The sequence below is a fragment of the Mastomys coucha genome, unplaced genomic scaffold (assembly GCF_008632895.1).
Source record: "Mastomys coucha isolate ucsf_1 unplaced genomic scaffold, UCSF_Mcou_1 pScaffold23, whole genome shotgun sequence".
Taxonomy (NCBI): Eukaryota; Metazoa; Chordata; class Mammalia; order Rodentia; family Muridae; genus Mastomys; species Mastomys coucha.
In genome coordinates this window covers 102,070,285-102,090,716 of record NW_022196906.1, presented here as the reverse complement: position 1 = coordinate 102,090,716, position 20,432 = coordinate 102,070,285, and the positions used below count along the sequence as shown (strand labels likewise).

General features: G+C 45.5%; 1 protein-coding gene across 2 annotated transcripts in view; it reads right to left on the bottom strand.

Annotated features, from left to right (window-relative positions):
* The window catches only part of Usp4 (ubiquitin specific peptidase 4), a 47,191-nt gene that overhangs the window by 12,389 nt on the left and 14,370 nt on the right, over positions 1–20,432 (bottom strand). The window contains exons 5-16 of one of the 2 annotated variants that reach the window (XM_031343061.1): positions 19,252–19,397; positions 19,062–19,123; positions 15,755–15,895; positions 14,870–14,987; positions 13,642–13,815; positions 10,981–11,139; positions 9,024–9,248; positions 8,112–8,195; positions 7,497–7,591; positions 2,982–3,173; positions 2,249–2,337; positions 282–506 (exon numbers count right to left, since the gene is read on the bottom strand). In XM_031343061.1, coding sequence (XP_031198921.1) covers positions 282–506; positions 2,249–2,337; positions 2,982–3,173; positions 7,497–7,591; positions 8,112–8,195; positions 9,024–9,248; positions 10,981–11,139; positions 13,642–13,815; positions 14,870–14,987; positions 15,755–15,895; positions 19,062–19,123; positions 19,252–19,397 — 1,710 coding nt within the window. The remainder of the gene's footprint in view (positions 1–281; positions 507–2,248; positions 2,338–2,981; positions 3,174–7,496; positions 7,592–8,111; positions 8,196–9,023; positions 9,249–10,980; positions 11,140–13,641; positions 13,816–14,869; positions 14,988–15,754; positions 15,896–19,061; positions 19,124–19,251; positions 19,398–20,432) is intronic. The other variant, XM_031343062.1, reaches the window with a different exon arrangement.

Sequence of the window (20,432 nt, the reverse complement as noted above, 5' to 3'; positions counted from 1 at the left end):
GAGAGGGAAAGGGAGAGGGAGAAAGGGAGAAGAGGGAGAGGGAGAGGGAGAGGGAGAGGGAGAGGGAGAGGGAGAGAGAAAAGGCTTGTCTCAAACACTCCACTACCAAAGGAAATAGGGTAAAAATCCTTTGAAAGATGTGTGGTCCTCAATCATTCTCCAAGGAATTCAAATGTTTGATCCTAGAGCTACATAAAGAGTTAACACCTAATGTAGTTAATATGAAGTAAAGAGATCTTATGTGCCCCAAATCTACCCCAAGGGGCAGAGCAAGCACTTACAGTTGAGTCTGAGGAGTTTCCCATCAGTTGCCAGTGAATTGATATCAGCAGTTCCACAGGAGTTCACAAGGCTGAAGGTGAAAAGCCTCTTGTGGCGCGGCTGGCCTTTCACCTTTTGGGTGGACTCACTATGGTCGCCTCCCTGGTCGTCCTCACCACTGCCTTCCACTTCGGAAAGCTGTTCTTTCCCTTCCTCTTGATGATCCATCTCTTCCTCTTCATCTCCTGATACACATGAAAAACAACCTGTGTAAGTCCCATATTTAAACGTTAGGACTCTTTACCCAGGTATGGTGATATCTATCTATAACCCAAGCACTCAGAGGCTGAGACAGGACAGTGAGTTCAAGGCCAGCCACAACCACATGACAAGTTTGCAGCAGGCCTGGGCTACAGGAGACCCTACCTCAAACAACATAACCTACAAAGAAACCATAAAACATTTATTTAATACTAAAGTGCATTATTATTTCCTAATATATTCTGTTGTGTATATTCAAGTGTATCCACCCCTATATATCTCCACAGTTATCAGTATTTGATTTAACAAGTGACCGCCCCTAAGGGGCAAATAAGGCGTCTTATTACATGAGGAGGAAGCAGATACCCAGAGAATGAATGCATTTATTTATTTTGTTTCTCAAGAGAGGAGTGTTTATTTGTTTTTGTTTGTTTGTTTTGTATAGCCCTGGCTGGCCTGGAACTCAAAAATCCACCTGCCTCTGCCTCCCAGTGCTGGGATTAAAGGCGTGCACCACCACTGACTTGGCTGAGAATTTAAGTGAGTCACATCACATAGTCCTCCTCTTGACTTCATCATTAGCTTCACAGAGAGATGCACTAAAATGGAACACTTGGTACCCAAGAGCAGTTTTGCAAGAAAGAACATCTTAAAGTCAAATTTAAAATCTTGCAATCCTGGTGCTTGGAAGGATTGGGAAATAAAGGTAAACATAACCTACACAGTGAGTTCTAGCCCAGTCTGGGTTAGAGGGAGACAAAAAGAAGATTAAAGTCAGCAGATAAAGGCTTATGCTGCATGAGTGTGGTGATCTGAGTTTGCTCCCCAGAACCTGCATAAAAGCAGATGGAGAGAACTATCTCCAAAATGTAACCCTCGGCCTACACACACACACATACACACACACACACACACACACACACATACACACACACACACACACACCCCACACGCATACACAATGCACACAGGGATCAAAGAGTAATACATAAAAAAGTTAAAAAGCCCACCAAAACCCAAAGAATTTAGAGATCACTCATGGATTCATAGGAATGAAGGTACATGATCACCTACACTTCCAAAAAGAGCAGCAAGCACACTGATGACTAGGCACTCCTGTGTGAAATGGACGCTTCAGCATCTGTCCACAGAAAGGGATGCCTTGGGGTTTTGGAATGAACCCACTGGACTGTTTTTCACCCGTGACTTTCTTCTCTCCTATGACCTAAACTCAGTTGCTTCCTAGGTGGTCAGAAATAAATGCCCAAGATAGCCAGCCTCAACTTTCTTATTAGCTGGCCAGGAAATCCGTCCTTTTGGGGTACTAAGGTCTGGATGGTGTGTACAAGTTCATGCTACATAAGTAAATGCTAACAGAGAAGAAGTAAGTTCTGACTCCGGAGGCTTTGGAAGAGAGCACAGCAGTGATCATGCAAGGCCTTGATCCCCAGCACAGTAAAACCAAACAGGTCTTGGCCCTGCTTCATACCTTTAGCTGTGTTACTCAATACTTCCAGGCTCAGTGCATCTGAGATAAGACACAATGTGTGTCAGCAGGAATCTAAGACAGTTCTACAAGGTCCAAAGGTTAATGAGGACTAAGAGAGCCTACCCTCTTCCAGTCCAGACTCAAAACACATCTACGTGGTTAACACCTTCCAAGAAGACGGAAATCGGGAGCAATGAGGTCATCACAGCCCCACAGTCCCACAGCAGGAGTGCTCACCTTCATAGCTACCCCTAGAGCCATTGCAGGCCCCAGGCTCTAAGGGTGAGCTGAGAAACTCATCAGGCAAAGGCTGTTTTATATAGCGGCTTAAAAAAAAAAACCAGAAGATTGTTAGTATTAATATTTAACTTTTTTCTACTATACAGCTATGAAGCAGTACATAATTCACATATTTTGCTATCCACAAACATAATGTAATGGCTCAAGAAATAAGAACTACCACACTTATTAAGGTTAACTTAATAAGTCAATAAAGATACCAAGAAAGGCTAGTTTCAGGTCTTCTACAAGTGTCATGTGCATTATTTGATTTGATTGCAAACAGGGTTTATGGTTCCCAGGCTGGCCTCCCATTTGCTATACACCTAAGGATAATTTTCAGCTTCTGATTCACCTGCCTCCACATGTCAAGCACTAAAGTTTCAGGTGTGCACTATGACCACGCCTGGTTGACAGGGCCGTGGAGACTGAGCAAAGGGCTTTGTGCATGCTAGGGAACCCCTCTTTTCTTCCAGCTGAATGCCATGCAGCACTTTCCATCCTAAGATAGTTGCTAGGATTATGTGTGCTAATTACTCTTCCCTAGCCTCTGGCCCAGCCTCCCAGGGGCTGGCACAGTTCTTTTTTTCACAGAGCCGAGTACATAGGACGAACAGAAAAACTACAAGTGACTAAAGCTGATGAACCCATTCATTTCAGACAACCATCAAATCACATTTCCGGCACCAACCTAATACGATCACAAACAGCCTGGTACAAGGACTCGAGGGTTAGCTCGTGCTTAGGGACAGAAACAAGAAGCGGCTGTCCATAGAGCACAGCCCCAGAGGAAGTACTCGACGGCCTGCACTTCTTCTCTCTGAAGTAGACTGGAACAGTGATACACTCTGAGCCATCCACGGAAGCACTGCAGACCTCATACCTGCATGAGTCACAGAGAGGGAACCTTTAGCAGCAGGCTCCTGTCAGCAAAACAGATAGAAGCTGCAAGGTGGGAAGGCTGTCACGACAAAAGACAGAGTACCATTAGAAAGAAAAGGGAGCCAGGCGGTGGTGGCACACGCCTTTAATCCCAGCACTTGGGAGGCAGAGGCAGGCGGATTTCTGAGTTCGAGGCCAGCCTGGTCTACAGAGTGAGTTCCAGGACAGCCAGGGCTATACAGAGAAAGCCCTGTCTTGAAAAAGCAAACAAACAAAAAACAAAACAAAACAAATTGAGCTTTTTGGTGAGGAAAATTGAGGTTGGTAGATGAATTCTCCGTGGTGGTGCCGATGACGATCCTCGTTTGCTTTGATGATCAGAGAATGGCCCACAGCTTACATCTTTTGGGAGTGCGCAGTTTAGTCCAGTGTCTGCGTTCTAAGTCCCTGTCTCTCGTCCTCCTTCCTTCCACACCCCAGGCAAGCCTCAAACTTACTACTTACCTGAGGAGGACCTTAGACTTGTAATCCTCCCACCTCTGCCTTCCAGGTGCTGGGATTAGACATGCCTGGTGTATCCGGTGATAGGGATCAAATCCACTACTGCTTATACACTAGGCGAGCACGCTACCAACTAAGCTCATTCACAGGCTCCCTCCCCCCAGGTTTGTTTTTGAGAGAGGTTCTTATTAGGTTGCCCAAACTGTCCTAGACCTACTATGTGCCCCAGCTGGCCTTGAACTCAAAGACAAGTGCTAGGATTATAGGCTTTACTGTGCTGTTGGATCTCAGGGTTAGGCTACTCAACTGTTCTGCCTTAGTCCCTGGGGGTTAAAATGATTGAGATCTAATACCACGCTTTGCTAAGAGCTTAACTGTTTGTTCTTAACTTTTTTTGTTGTTCCATTTTCATTTTTTGGTTTTTTTAAGACTGGGTTTCTCTGAGTAGCCCTGGCTTTGCTAGAACTCATTCTGTAAACCAGGCTGGCCTTGAACTCACAAAGATCCAAATGCCTCTGCCTCCTGAGTGCTGGGATTAAAAGTGTTTGACACTACCACCCAACTAGGGGCTCAACTTTTAAAACTGAGTTCTTAGTGCTATTCTGTATAATAAAGCCAAATATAACACAGGAATATACACTGAGACTACCAGCCAGAGACTTATCAAGTAGGGAAACTTGTAAAACTAGATATTTGCCATTGTTGTTCAAAATCACTGAAGCAAATTAAAATAATTATATCCTTCCCCCCTTCTTATTTTTGAAAAAGTTTACTATGTAGTCTGGGCTGTCAGGAACTTGTTATGTTGGGAGGGTGGTCTCAAACTCATTACAGAGCCACCTGACTGTCTCCCAAATGCTGGACACAGGTATACACCACCACATCCAGCCATATCCAATTTTATAAAAATCCAGAGAAAACCAAACAAACTACTAAATACAAATAAATTATTTTGAAATCTGTGTCTTCAATAGTGTTTAACTATAAATAGTGCCAACCAGCTATAATCAGAAAGGGATTTAGAGGTAACGTTTGCTATTCTGGAGATGTTACTAAAATTATTGGCAACTGTCTGTGGTCTTTCTCTTTACATATAGAGGCACACACAAACTTACTGATTCCAGTTTTTTTTTCTTTTCTTTTTTCTTTTTCTTTTTTTTCCGAGACAGGGTTTCTCTGTGTAGCCTTGGCTGTCCTGGAACTCACTCTGTAGACCAGGCTGGCCTCGAACTCAGAAATCTGCCTGTGTCTGCCTCCCTCCCAAGTGCTGGGACTAAAGGCGTGCGCCACCACCGCCTGGCACTGATTGATTCCATTTTTGAAAACTGCACAAACAGCACTCTTCCCCAATGCCTGGTCAGTAGTCTTAATTAGGAATCACAAAGGAAAAATAAAAATCCTTTAGAGATTTATTTGGCATTTGTGTGTATGTCTTCATGAGTTATATGCACCACACACATGCGCATGGTGCCCTCAAAAGCCTGAAGACTAGAGAGAGAGCTCAGCAGTTAAGAGCACTGACTGGTCCTGAGTTTAAATCCACAGCAACCACATGGTGGCTCACAATCACCTGTAATGAGGTCTGACGCCCTCTTCTGGTGAGTCTGAAAACAGCTACAGTGTACTTATGTATAATAATAAATACAGCTTTGGAATAAATACAGTCTGGAACTAGCAAGGAGTGGGTGAACGGGGTTGACTAGAGGGAGCAGAGGTCCTAAAAATTCAATTCCAAAAAACCACAAAAAGGTTCACAACCATCTGTTCAGCTACAGTGTACTCACATACATAAAATAAATAAATCTTTAAAAAAAAAAAAAAAGCCTGAAGACATGAGATCCCCTGAAACTGGTGTTAAAGGTGACCATGAGCTACCTGCAGCTGGTCCTCTGTGGGGGGGTCAGTACTCACAGTAACTGCTCAGCTAAATCTCAACCTCCACAAGTTTTTTGTGAAAAACTGCTTTTATATGTGTATGTGTGTGTGTGTGTGTGTATGTGTATGTGTGTGTATGTACACATGTGAGCACAAACTGACAGGCACATGCCGTACACGGCACAGTGGTGGAGATCAGAGGACAACTTGAGTGGAGGTGGTTCTCACCCTCTGTGGGTTGGAGAGAGTAAACTCTAACAGTTAAGATTGTCAGCAAGAAGCCATACCTACTGAGCAACCTTGCTGGCTGGTGCAGGAGGGATTTAAAAAAAACCTCATACGACATGTTGTAAAGAAAAACTGAAGTTAGCAATGGTTAGCAGATGGGCCTTGAGTGAGGTGCTCCAAGTTCTGGGTTCACTGTGTCCTTTTCAGGTTGGAGAGACCCAGTGAAGCCCTCTAACTTCCAGGTCTCTGTGCTTAAGTAGGATTACTCACCTACCAGGGTTGTGGTGAGCATTAAATCACAAGGACAGCATGTAACATGGCTAAAAATCCTATCTGTTTCCAGAGGTGAAGTTTCACACGTACACCCAGCACTCAGGAGGCAGAGGAGCATGGTTCACTGTGAGTTAGTTTGAGGCCAGCCTGGTCTACATGGTAAGCTCCAAGACAACCCTGTCTCAAAACAAAAAACAATGAATCAACCAACCAAGACAAAGCACTATGCCACTATTCTCATACGACAATTCATTCTGTATGTGGTGTGTGTCCATGTAGAGGTCAGGCCAACACTGGCATCTTCCTCAACTCTCTTATGGCTAGCTTTTTACACAGGTGCTGGGAATCAAGCCCTCATGTATGTGTATATGTGAGTGTGTGTGTGTGTGTGTGTGTGTGTGTCTGTGTATGTGTGTGTGTTACATGTGCGAAGGTCAGAGGACAACTCTATGGAGTGAGTTCTCTCTCCTTTTACTATGTCAATCGGAGGGACCAAGCTCCTGGAACTTGCTTTGTAGACCAGGATGGCCTTCAACATGGAGATCTCCCTTCCTCTGCCTCCTAAGTGCTAGGATTAAAGGCATGGGCCCCCACCTCATGGTGAGAAAAGAGCGTTATTAAAGTTCTCTGGGAGGTTAAGAGATGGCTCAGCTGTTAAAAGCACTGGTTGCTCTTCTAACCTAGACTGGCCTCAAATTCAGAGAGATCCGATCTGCCTGGCTCTGCTGAGACTACAAAACTGAACAAGCCAACTGACCACCTCTCTGAGTGAGAAGTAAAAAGAGAGCGTATGTAAGAAGAAGTTGACTGGAAGCTGCATCTCTGCACCTAGGAGGAGGACACATACCCTACTTCCCAAAGAGTTGCCACGAAACAACACTCTGTATAGTTCCCACGGTGATGAGAAACTGAAAAGCTGAATCTCAGAGCTTTGCTGAATGCCTGAGATGCCGACAGTATGCCACTATGGCACCTGCTTGAGAATCAGAAAATGGGGCAGAGAAATCCCAAATCCCTGTATACATAGCCCCAGACTGCCCTGGCCTTTCACACAGCTCTGACTCTTTTTTTTTTCCAAGACAGGGTTGCTCTGTGTAGCCCTGTTTGTCCTGGAACTCACTCTGTAGACCAGGCTTGCCTAGAACTCAGAGCTCTTCCTGCCTCTGCCTCCCAAGCGCTAGGATCAAAGGTGTGCGCAAACATCAACTAGCCAGTTGACTCTTACTGAGCAAAAGACCTCTGACAGCAGAATTAAGTCCTTTTAGCAAACAGAATCTATTGACCAAAGCTGCATTGGTGCAGGGCTCTGTGGGCCAAGGGTTCTTGGTACTAGCATACCCAGTTTCCTGAACATGCATCTCTGGCCAGGCATATGTACGCAAGCACGTAGGTCAGAACAGAGTCTCTACTGTGCTCTTTGGCTCATCAGAAACTGCTAGGTACTTACACAAAAATGTCATCTCGAGGCGTGATGTGGCTTAAACCTTCATCCATTTGGAAAATTTTGTGGAAGCGGTGATTATATACATCAGTGACCACCATCTAAGAATCAAGAGCACAAGATGATGACAGGATGGCTCACAGAGCTCCTGTTCACTGACTAAAACCCAGAAACAGTGGGCAGAGACTCCTGGCTCAAGTTGCCTACAGAGAACCACCATTCGAGTGGTCCCAGGCTACAGCCGAGACCGAGAGGGAGCAGCACGGCTATCTGTCACCAGCACGGCTGTGATGACATCTGTCCTCAGGTAGGAGGAATGGTGAGAATTGAGTGCTGAGCAGACACTGGTCATGGCCTAGAAACCCCCAGTGGCTTTGCAGAGCCAGTCTCCACAGACGAAACATGATGAAAGTGAGCCCTATCCTTGTCCCTCTGACAATGGGTGGCACCATCACAGTGGGAGAAAGACAGTGTTTCCCTGTGCTAGCAGACCAGGAGCTATGAGGTATCTAAGACATTTGTGCTGTCCAATAACAGCAATCTCCCAAAACTTTCAGAGTAAACCCAAAGGACCATAAAGTGGTTTAATGGTGGTAAGAACCACTAACAACTCCCTCTTACATTTTCTGCAGCAATGCCAGACAGCTTGGAGAGCGCTTCACACAGGTCAGATATGGCCCCCATCAGTGGCACAGTCACGCGGTACTGCAAAGGAGAAACAGTCAAGGTGACAGGAGACAGGAAATGACCTGAGGGGATCACATCCTAGGGACATAGGATTCCTCCAGAGGCAGTGCATGGCCCAGATGAGTCATGTAGCCAGCTGACAGAGCCAAGGCTTTGGTGTTTGCATAGCTGCGACATTCAGGCAGCCATCTCCTTCCCTCCCAAATATTGTTGTATCCTTTACCTTCTGGATTGGGTCAGTACTTCCTTTAAAGAAAGATTAAAAGCATAGAAATTGCCATTTAATACTATGTATTAGCTTTCTTCCCCCCTTTTTTTCCCCTTGAGACAGCCTTACTGTGTAGCTTTGGATGGCCTGGACCTCATTACAAAGACCAAGCTGGCTTCAACTTCAGATCTGCTCTACCTGCCTTTGCCTCCCTCGAGGGCCAGGAGAAAAGCTGTGCAGAACCACACCAAGCAGGTAGCATCTTGCCTCTTGCCATCAGCAGAATTACATACGAAGACCCACTGATCATATGACTCATCTGCCTTGCTCCCTATCCTGACTAGAAGACAAACTTAAGGAAACTCTAGTACATCCTCCCCAATATTCAAGGACCGTTAGCTGGAAAAGCAGGTTACTACAGCTACATGAATTTACATGGTGAGAAAGTGATGGAGATATCCCAAGGACCTTCACAACAGGTCCTGAGGTCTGAGAGAGGCCAGGGTGCACACACATACTAAGCCCCAGGGGACCTACAGACCGTCAATGAAGTTCCCCATGCAGCAGATAGAAAGGAGTCCCATCTGGGACCAGAGTCTACTGAGTGAGGGGTGCTATGAAGGTGAGGATTCGGTTACCTGGATAGGTCTGCACTGAGGGTCAGCAGGAACTAGGAAGACCTCCATAACCCGATCCTTCTTCAAAGGCAGTGGGAGAGTTAGATAGCAAAATGGGTCAAAGGTCACAGAAACTTTAGCACATTCTGGGCAAACCAAAGTAGATTTGAAAAGGCCATGGAAAGTATCCACAATCACAGAATCATTCCTCAGCCTGTGATTTTCCCAGGCTTCCTTTGCTACCACCTAGATCAAAGAAAAAGAATTAAGTAGGAGATTCTCAACATCTGTCCTTTCCCTGGAATCCAAAATACCAGAAGTCACTAAACAGTGAGAGCTTTTTTAGTCTCACCACAGGCTAGCTCTATACCCACAGCCATGCTTACTAAGATGTCAACCGAGAATCTGAGAGCACCAGAGGCACACAGGGCCAACAGGGAATGGACCGATACTATTGTGTTTTTAATGATCTAAAGGCCCTTAGAGGAGATTATTGTTTTGGGTTTTTGAGACAGGGTTTCTCTGTGTAGCTCTGGCTGTCCAGGAAGCTGCTCTATAGACTAGGTTGGCTTGGAACTCAGAAATCCACCTGGTTCTGCCTCCAAAATGCTGGGATTAAAGGCGTGCGCCACCACTGCCTAGACTTAAGGGAGATTTTCTTTTCTTTTCTTTCTTTTTTTTTTTTAAGGTTTTTTACATTTATTATGTATACAGCATTCTGCCTGCATGTATGCCTGCATGACAGAGGAGGATACCGTTGTGAGCCACCATGTGGTTGCTGGGAATTGAACTCAGATCCTGTGGAAGAGCAGGCAGTGCTCTTAACCTGTGAGACATCTCTCAAGCCCACTAGGGGAGATTTTTAATCCATGATATAGTTAAGCTGTTTTTTCTTAAGATTTAAAAGCTACTTTAAAGCATTCATGTCAATTATTTCAATGCAACAGGGTCCCTAAAATAAATTCCCCTTTCAAGTACCAGAAAAATCAAGGCATCAAGTATATATGCCCTATATTTAGCTTTAATCAGCTATTTTTTCGTTTGGGTTTTTTCTTTTCTTTTCTTTTGGTTTTTTGGATACAGGGTTTCTCTGTGTAGCCCTGGCTGTCCTGGAACTCACTCTGTAGACCAGGCTGGCCTCGAACTCAGAAATCTGCCTGCTTCTGCCTCCCAAGTGCTGGGATTAAAGGCATGCGCCACCACTGCCTGGCAGCTATTTGTAATAATCAAGGAAAGAAGAGGCTGCATTAGTATTCTGGAGGCAAAGACTCAATATCGCTAGGCACTCTCAGATACACAGTCAGACGCCAGTCCAGAGTACTGAGATCCTGTCCCACAAAAACACTGGGCTAGTGGCACAGGCCTGAAACCCTGCTACTTGGGAAGTTGAGGCAGAAAGATGCCAATTTCAAGGTCTTCCTGGGCAAGAGACTGAGGTCAAGACCATTCTGAGCAATTTAGTAAGACTGCATTTCAAACTAAACAATTTAAGTAGGCCATAACTACAGCCCAATACTATGCACTTGGCCAGTCGGAAGGAGGTTGGAGGTTTTATCACCAGTACCACAAATAAACCAACACTGGGTGAGCTGTAAAGAGCAGTGACAGTGCTAAGAACACACTGTCAACTGTTAAAGTTCTCAGTGCTCACTCATTCCTGGCTTGCCCATGCAATACTAAACAAACTAACTCACTTGAAGAAACTTGAGGAAGTGCTAAGAGTAACTACAGTTGGCCTGGGATGTAGCACAGAGGTTGCAGGCCTGTCTAGCACTCAAAAGGCCCTCAGAGTTTGATCTGGAGCACTGGGGGGAAAGGCAACTATGGTTAGCTTCCTTTCTGAGGAATGCACCCGTATCATGAGTGACACTGAGAGGCAGCCAGGCCCCTGCACTAACCCAACACCAGAAGACTGTTCTCATGCTGCCATAGAAGGAAGTCTCTTGGGGACACTGTGCAGACACCTTCTATATCATACCGCATCTGGTCGCCCATTAGCGTCCTTTGGCTCCAGGTAAGGCTTCTTCTTTACTCGATTCAGGTCTTCGTGCAATCCATCTAGAATAAAGGCTAACAGCTCCTGAGAGTCTTGTTGTTGGTAGCCAGAAAACTGAGGGGCAAAACGTCCCACTTGTGTCTACAACAAAAACAACTACATTAGGAGGTGTAATAAAGTAGTAAAGGAGGAAAAAAAGCAAACAAGTCAAATCAGGGGCAGTGCCCCCAACAGCAGCTTTCTAGTCACCTGGGCGACAGTCCAACTAACTCCTTCCAAGCAATACTGAGGCCAATGGGACCAGAAAAATGGCTTGGGTTAGAGATCCAAGTAAAACACAGGCCTGAAATCAGGCCATTATCCTAACAGGGGAGGGGACACACTCTCAGTTGATAGATCCAAGTAGTGATGTGAACTGCACTCCAATGTCTTTTTGTAGTTCACAGAGTTAAATTATACGGCCTTAGAAGTGATCAATCCAGGAGTCATACATGAGACAGACCCAACATTGCTAGGTCTGAGTGTTTCCAGCCAGCTGGCAGCACTCTAAAGCACCGCTCACACTCAACCACAAACTCCAGGAATGAGCCATAGTCTCTTGTAAGCCTACATCTTACAAGATGTTCTACATATGTGGTGTGTAATATTTTAACTACTAACTGAGAAGTTTTTTATATTTAAATTAGTTGAAAATAAAAGAGCTGGGAAAGAGCTCACTTCCCCTTTCTAAGCACGCACAAAGCCTTGGGTTAAGTCCCTAATACCAAGGAGGGATTTTTTTTTTTTTTTTTGCCAAATGCACATATGGTACTCATGGAAGCCAGGAAATTTGGACTTCCTGGAACTGGACTTACATATGATTGTGAACCACCATGTAGGTGCTGGGAATTAAATCTAGATCCTCTACAACAGCCAGTTCTCTTAACTGCTGAGCCATTCCTCCAATCCCTCTACCCTGTTTGGATTCTAGGTCACAGTAACCACATTACAAGTGCTCAGTAGCACCGCGGCTACCACAGACAGTGCAGCTATCAACTGAGTCCATCAGAATACAATAAATCAAAACGCTATCTGTAAGTTGTTTACACTTGAGCAAATCCAGGGAGGTACCATCCAATCCTAGTATTCTTTATGATTTAGTATATAAATGGCAACTGACTTATATTTCTCATGGATTCATGTGACCAAAAAGATGAAAGAGTCCTCAGTATTAACCAACCGCTTAAGATTTTTTTCCACTAAGGGAAAAGACCTAAGTAAGAATTGCTTTTCACAGGGCTAGAGACATGGCTCAGCGGGTAAGAGCACCTAGTGCTCTTCCAAAGGTCTTGAGTTCAAATCCCAGCAACCACATGGTGGCTCACAACCATCTGTAATGGGATCTGATGCCCTCCTCTGGTATGTTTGAAGAGAGCAATGGTATACTCATATACATAAAATAAATAAATGTTTAAAAAAAAAAAAGAATTGCCTTTCACTAGGTGGTGGGACACATGCCTTTAATCCCAGCACTCAGAAGACAGAGGCCAAGTGGATCTCTGAACTGAAGGCCAGGACAGCCAAGGCTGTGCAGAGAAACCTTGTTATGAAAGAAAAGAACTGCCTTTAATATCACCCTCTGAGAGTGTAAGTCTATCCCCATGTTTTGAAGTCCTGACTGAGAGCACAGGGCCATGCGGACACAGGATTCCGAATCACATCACTCTAGCAGTCGAAATTAAACTTTTATAGTCTCGTTTAGAACACAGGGCCCAGGCAGTGGTGCACACACTTTGATTCCAGTACTTGGGGGGCACAAGCACATAGATCTCTTGAGTTCAGGGCCAGCCTGGTCTACAAAGCGAGTTCCAGGATAGCCAGGGCTATACAGAGAAATCATGTCTTGAAAAACAAAACAAACAAACAAAACTGTAGCACTGAGTCAGGCCTGGTGGCACACCTTTAATCCCAGTACTTGGGAGACAAAGGCAGCTGCATCTCTCTGAGTCTGATAACAGCCTGGTCTATATAGTGGGTTCCATGATAGCCAGTGCTACAGAGTAAGACCCTGACTCAAAAGTAAGTTTGGAAAACAAAACAAAGCCCAAACAAATGAAAGCCCCACACCACCAAAAACAAAACAAAACAAACAACAAAAAAAACAAAGCAAAAACATCCCCCACGCCCCTCAACCAACAGAGCTCCGCAGCACTAAAAGGAAGGACTGTCTAAGTCTTAGATTACATCTACAGAACAAGACAGAGGTCACAGAATAATAACTTTGTAGAGCTAATTATTTCATTCTACCGTAACATGGGTTCTGGGGACTGCACTCAGGTCATTAGGCCTTTACCCACTGAGCCATCTTGTTGGCCCCTCAGAGTCTACCCTCACCTAGGTCAGAATTCAAGCAAAGGGATGCCTTAGTACAATATGAGGCCAATCCACTCAAAACCAGATAAAGGAGTCTAACAAGCAGGCGCAGCAGATAAAGCTGCTTATCACCAAACCTGACCATCTGAGTTTGATCCTCAGGATCCACATGCGAGAGACCCATTTCTGCAAGTTGTCCGCTGACATCTACACCTGTGCTATGGTACATGCACACACACAAACACAAATGTAAAAACAATCTTTTCTTTTGAGAAAGGTTTCTCAACCCACCTTGAACATCCGTGGAGCCACGTGAGTGTCCCTTCCAGACCACATCTGCTTGATGAGCTCTGCATAGGCCTCTGCAATCTCCCCTTTCATCCCCAGAGGGTTGTCTCTGTTGATCTCGGCCTCATACTCATCTTTGAGAAAGTACTCAGTCAGTGGTGCAGTGTTGCTCAGGCACTGAAACAGAACAAACCCGAGCTTGCGACCCTTCCAGAGAGCATGAAAACAGGAAAGACAGACCAAGTCCTTTCTGTCTGACACACTTATAGACCAGGCTGGTTTCAAACTTCTGGCCATCCTCCCACCACAGCCTTCCAAGTCCTGGGATTGCAGATATATAGAAGCATACCAGAGTTCTGCATTTTGAACCTCCTGAGTCAATCTGTTTCCTTTCCTCATCAAAACAATTCTCATGAATTAACTAGGATAGCTTTAAGTAACTCCTAAATCCTTCTAGGAAAGTATCAAAACAGAGCACTCTTAGGAAACCCTGAACTTGCAGTTGGCTTCACAATTGACATTTTTAGAGACTATGACCTCCTAATTTGGGAGCTGGACTCTTTAATTCCTTGCAGCCCATGCCTATCATAATGTTATTACATAGTATCTACCCAATAAATATGTGATGAATGAATAAAAAGATTTCTGAGACAGATCTCCCTCTGTAGTCTAGGTCTTGATCCTTGTACTGAAGACCTTCCTGGCTCCTAGTCCTGTGAGGACAGCCATGAACCACCATGCTAACCCTGGTTCCCAGTCCTTCGAGGACAGCCATGAACCACCATGCTAACACTGGCTCCTAGTCCTTTGAGGACAGCCATGAACCACCATGCTAACATTGGCTCCCAGTCCTTCGAGGACAGCCATGAACCACCATGCTAACACTGGCTATTGATTGGTTCTACAGCAGGAGCGCTAGGGATTGAATCCAGCACTGAGAATGCCTGCCTGAGAATGCCAAGCAAGACCTCAATCACTCCTGAGTCCTTCTCACCTTTTTAAGAGAAAGAGTCTGTGTCTTAAAGAAATATCAACCAGCTAACAAAACAATAGATGTTTTAGGACCACAAACACTGATGATGCTATTCTGAACTAGCTAGTGGGAGATATCCTAACAGAGACTTCTGAAGCACTCAAAGGAGGTGAAGTGGGGTGGGAGGACCCCAATACTAATTTTCCAATTAACACACTCCAACCATGGTTTTATTTAGTTAGCAACTCTCCTCTCTACCTGCAAAGCAGAGTTCATGAAGCAGGTGTTGCCCAGGTTTCCAAGTCCGCAGAGGCCAGGCTGTATATGAGGTGACGGGGGCTCCTGGCAATTATACGAAGCAGAGAAGCCAGATCCACTGAAAAACACAACCCACATCAGCCATAAAACCAAGTGCCGCACACATTCCCTCAGGGTGACTTTCGGAGCTCTGCATGGGCATTTAGAATTTGTGCCTGGTTGTCTCATAATGTGCATGGCCCCTACCTTCTCTGGTACTCCAGAGCCACCCCTTCACCTTTACTTGACCTGTCAGCAGGTGTAAGTATAGCCTTAAAGGGAGAAATGCTATTTGGATTTTCTTCTTTTAGACTGTGGCGACTAATTTTATATCATTCTAGAAGGCTATCAGATGATAACAGGAAAGGATACTTTAGGTACCAGGATCAAGAGCTTCCATGTGCCACCATCCACAAGGCCACACTACCCTTGACTGGACCAGAGTGTCCACCTACTCTTCGTTTGCTCACTCTCGTCCACCCTGTGTACATCTCATGGCAGACACTCCTAACATCCATGGAGAAAGGAACACAGCTCCTAAGAGGGAACAGGGTTCTAGCAGAACTGAGAACTGTCCCCTTACAGCCGCCATCTGACCAGCCCATTCCTTTACACCAGCTACCCTGCCCTCAAGATTATTAATGGCTTAGACTGGAAAAGACACCAGACAGCAAAAGGACAAGTGACCAGAGTCAGAACGAGGAGGCGGGAGCAGGGAGGACTGGAGTAGAAGCCGCATGCAGCACGCTCTCACAGGCAGCTTTCTCTTAGGCACAGATGGTCAGCCCAGGCACTCCTGAGGGAGGACGCAGAGGAAGGAAAGCACAGTTGAAGGCCTGCTCTTACCCCCTGCTGACACCGGAGCTGTGCATCCCAGAGCTGTCAGTGCTATCACCATTTGCAATGAGAGAGGCAGACACTGAGCAATAGGGACTTGCAGATGGTTTTGAAGAGGTAGTGAAATTTCTGCTAGGTGCAGTGCTTGATCTGGAAGGGGGAAGCAAAAAACATACCACTGACTTTTTTAAAAGCACAGGCCATTCACTGCTGTCGGTCTATCTCATAAACATTCCTAAGTGTGCTTCACGGCTCATACTTGAATCCCCAGAACTCAGAAAGCTTGAGGACTATCTGGTCTACACGGAAAGAGGAGAAGGGAGGGAAAACCATTCTCCATTCTCAGTTACTTCAACTGCAAAAGCACTGTCTTCACACTTAGCAGGAGCTACGAAGTAGAAAGTAGAAAGGAGAGAACTTCTGAAAGTTTGTGAGCCAGGCTCTGGTCACCTAGGTTGGAATAGGCAACAGGAAACGAGAGAGAGATTCCCATCTGGAACTAGGTAGATGGCAAGGCTGACATTTGAAGTCAGCCTCGGACTCCACAAACATACTTTGGCAAGTATGTGTCTGCATTTACACACATAAACACAACATAGTCATTCATTCATTCATTCATATTCTCTCTCTCTCTGAGTGTGTGGGTGTGTGTGTTTCCATCTTGTATGATACCTCAGCAGGTTAATTTCTCCCCATTCTAAATCCTAAAGCTTAATAATTCTCTCCCTCAATTTTGTCTACATTGCTTATAAATCATTGGGCACAAGTACTTTTCCTATTGGTCTCCTTTTCTGACCCAACAAACTGTTTACTTTATGGCTGTATACTCACGAACAACAGTATCTGATAGTGCACCCAGAGATCAGAGAAGGAATGTCCCTCAGGAATTCCACTCTATGTTGACTCTTGATCTGCCGCACCACTCCAGGAGACTCCAGCCTTTATGGAGTCTCGAGGAGGCACTGCTACTTTTTCAAAAGCTGTGTCTCTTAGTGAAAATTCTTAGGCTTCAGAGTGTGGGGTGGACAGGGAAAAGGACAACCAAGAAGACAGAGGCCTCCCAGGCTGCAGGCCGAGCACCTAGAGTGTTTTCCCTAGAACTGTGGTTCTCAACATTCCTAATGTTCACTCTAACAGAGTTCTGCAGGTTGGGATGACACTGAACCATGAAATAATTTTAATTATTTTCATTGTACTTCATAACTAATTTTGCCTGTGTTTTCTGATGGTTACAGGGGACCCGTGTGCAAGGCCTGTAGGGTCCACAGCCTGGGGGTTACTGTCTGCTTTGTGCACTCTGATGAAGGGGGGGGCAGTCCAGCCTGCACTTGACTATTGTTTCCCTACTGCTGTCACAGGTGTCTACTCAGCCAGGGGCTTCAAGACAACACAGATGGATTAGCATAAAGTACTGATGTAAATGTGTAAAGGAGGGGCTGGAGAGAAGGCTCCCATGACCAAGAGTACTTGCTGCTTTTGCAGAGCACTCAGCATCCATACAATTACAACCACCTGCAACTCCAATCCAGGGAATCCAACACCCTCTTCTATCACCAGGCACACACAATACAGAGACATACATACAAGCAAAATGCCCAAACGCATATTTAAAGAAAAATCCAAAGGAGTTCTGAGTTCAAGTCAAGATGGCCCAGTTACAATCCTCAGTAGAGTCCCTAGATCCTTGTGGAGGCGTTTGTTCCCATGTCCCTAGATCCTTGTGGAGGCGTTTGTTCCCATGTCCTGGCGCAAAGTCAGTAAAACTCTCCTCACACTTCACTGCTTTGCCTCTGCTTCCAGTTTCACCCCACCATGACTCTCCAGCCTCCCTTCACCTCCAGGAAGCCTTGTGATGACAATGGGTCCACCTGAAGAGTCTCTTGATTTCAACATAATTAATTTAATCACACCTGCAAAGCACAATCTAAGTTCTGTGATAAAGAGACGAACATTTCATGGAAACAGGTGTTTTCTATTAAACATTTTTTTTTTGCATATGCATAGATGTAGGAAACGTGCATGTGTGTATACACACATGTGGAAGCTGAGGTCTGTGGGAAAGGTGCATGTGTGTATACATACATGTGGAAGCTGAGGTCTGTGGGAAAGGTGCATGTGTATATACATACATGTGGAAGCTGAGGTCTGTGGGAAAGGTGCATGTGTGTATACATACATGTGGAAGCTGAGGTTCATGTCAGATGTCTTCCTTGACTGCTCTTCACCTTATATTGAGGCAGGTCTCTCAGTGAATGCAGGGTGAGATCATTTCTGCTAGGCAGGCTAGACAGCTTCCTCTAGAGATTCCCGCCTCCATCTCCTGCGCACTAGCATTATAGGCAGGCTACCACACTCACCCAACACAGTTCTGGGAATGTGAACTCTGGTCTACATGCTTACATAGCAAGCAACTTACCTGCTGAGCCATCACCCCAGCCACAGGTTTGTGTTTGTTTGTTTGTTTTGTAGATATGGCCTCCTATAGATTAGACTAGACTTAGAATCACTAAGTACCAGAGGATGGCCTTGAACTACCCCCTCCTTCTACCTGCAACACAGGCATGCACCACTACAGCTAGCTCTGTTTGTCATCAGGTCAGGAAACACACATGTTATTTCCCTGCACTACATCCTAGAGAAAAGTCATCACTTTCTACTGCAACCTTCTAAGGGTGCGCAATCCCCCAGCCACAGGATCTCCTGGCGTTAAGTGTGCTTAGAATCCAAATTTAGTAGCTGAGCAGTAATTTGTAAGAGCCACAGGGAGAGCTGAGCAGGAGCAAGCCATCACCCTTAAGTCATACAAGACCTCACCCGAACCCCCCTTTCTTTCTCAAAGACTCTAAAGTACAAGTAGAAAAATAAAGGTTAACAAACACACACATACAAAGCCACTTCAGTAAGAGGCAATATCATATCCGACCCCTTTCTTCCTCCCTATCTCTCATCCTTGCTGGAACCCTGACAGCTACCTCATACATGAATGTCAAGCAGGCTGCTTAAAAACTGGTGCTTCAGCTGAGCGGTGGTGGCGCACACCTTTAATCCCAGCACTTGGGAGGCAGAGGCAGGTGGATTTCTGAGTTCAAGGCCAGCCTGGTCTACAGAGTGAGTTCCAGGATAGCCAGGGCTATACAGAGAAACCCTGACTTGAAAAACCAAAAACCAAACCAAAACAAAACAAAACAAAAAAAAACCTGCTGCTTCAAACACTATGCAACTGGGATGAGAAACTGATTTTCCATTTAATTCAGAACAACCCTGTCCCTCTTCCACATTCCCTGCACCAGTTACATGGGAGAGAAGATTCACTTACTTTGACTGCAGGGTCTGCCTGGGCCATGTGCCATCTTCATTTTGGGGCTCAATTACTAGCACCTGAGAGAGAGGGGAGACCAGATGAGCACACTGCAACACACCCTACTTCTGACATGCTTCCTACCAGAAGACTCTTGCCACACAGCCCCATCAGAGCTGCCCGTCTGGGCGTGGCCAGGCTCTCCTACCTGGCCCTGGTACAGCCCAGCATCCTGGATAGTGTTGTCGAGCTTGCTCAACTGCTCGTAGGTGTTGCTCATGTATTTGTTCCAAAGCCGTGTCTCACGCTCTGCAGGGATGTTGAAGAGCTTCCTCATCTCCTTCTCAATAGTTGCTAAGAACAGGCAAAACCATCACTCAGGATTGTCTCCAAACTCAGGCAAGCCAGGCAGTGATGGCACAAGCCTTTAATCCCAGTACAGGGGAGGCAGAGACAGGCAGACCTCTGTGAGCTTGAGACCAACCTAGTCTACAGTGTGAACTCCAGAACAGCCACGGCTATACAAAGAAACCCTGTCTTGAAACTTCATAAATAAATTGCTGAGGCAAACCAATCTTCCTTCATTTACAAATGCTCACGGAAGATCTAGAACAGATATGTTCAAAGGTTTTAACTTGCTTGTACTCCTAAGGCAAAACATCTTTCAGAGGCTTTTTGGGTTTTTTTTGTTTTTTTTGAGACAGGGTTTCTCTGTGTCGCCTTAGCTGTCCTGGAACTCACTCTGTAGACCAGGCTGGCCTCGAACTCAGAAATCCGCCTGCCTTTGCCTCCCAAGTGCTGAGATTAAAGGCATGCGCCACCACTACCTAGCCTTATGCATTTTGGGGGAGGGGGGTATTAGTTTAGTTTTTAAATTAATTTCTATGTGTATAAATGCTTTTTTGATTGCATGTGCTTGATACCCTCAAGAGGCCAGAGACTGTGAGTCCATGTGACTAAAGTTAAAGAGAATTGTGGTGGTTTGAATGAGAATGGCCCCTATAGGCTCATGTCTTTGAATGTGTGGCTCCCAGTTAGAGGAACTATTTGGGAAGGATTAGGAGGTGGAACCTGTTGGAGAAGGGGTGTCCCTGGGAGGTTTCAAAAGCCCTCACTAGGCCCTTTGTTGCTCATGCTCTTTCCTCCTCTCTCTGTCTTTGATATCAGTATGTAAATACTGTTCAAGCACCAGGCCAGTGTGTTTCCTGCCATGATGCTCATGGACTAATCCTCTAAACCTGTAAGTAAGGCCCCAATTAAATTTTGTCTTTTATGCCAGGCTGTGGTGGCACACGCCTTTAATCCCAGCACTTGGGAGGCGGAGGCAGGCCAATTTCTGAGTTCGAGGCCAGCCTGGTCTACAGAGTGAGTTCCAGGACAGCCAGGGCT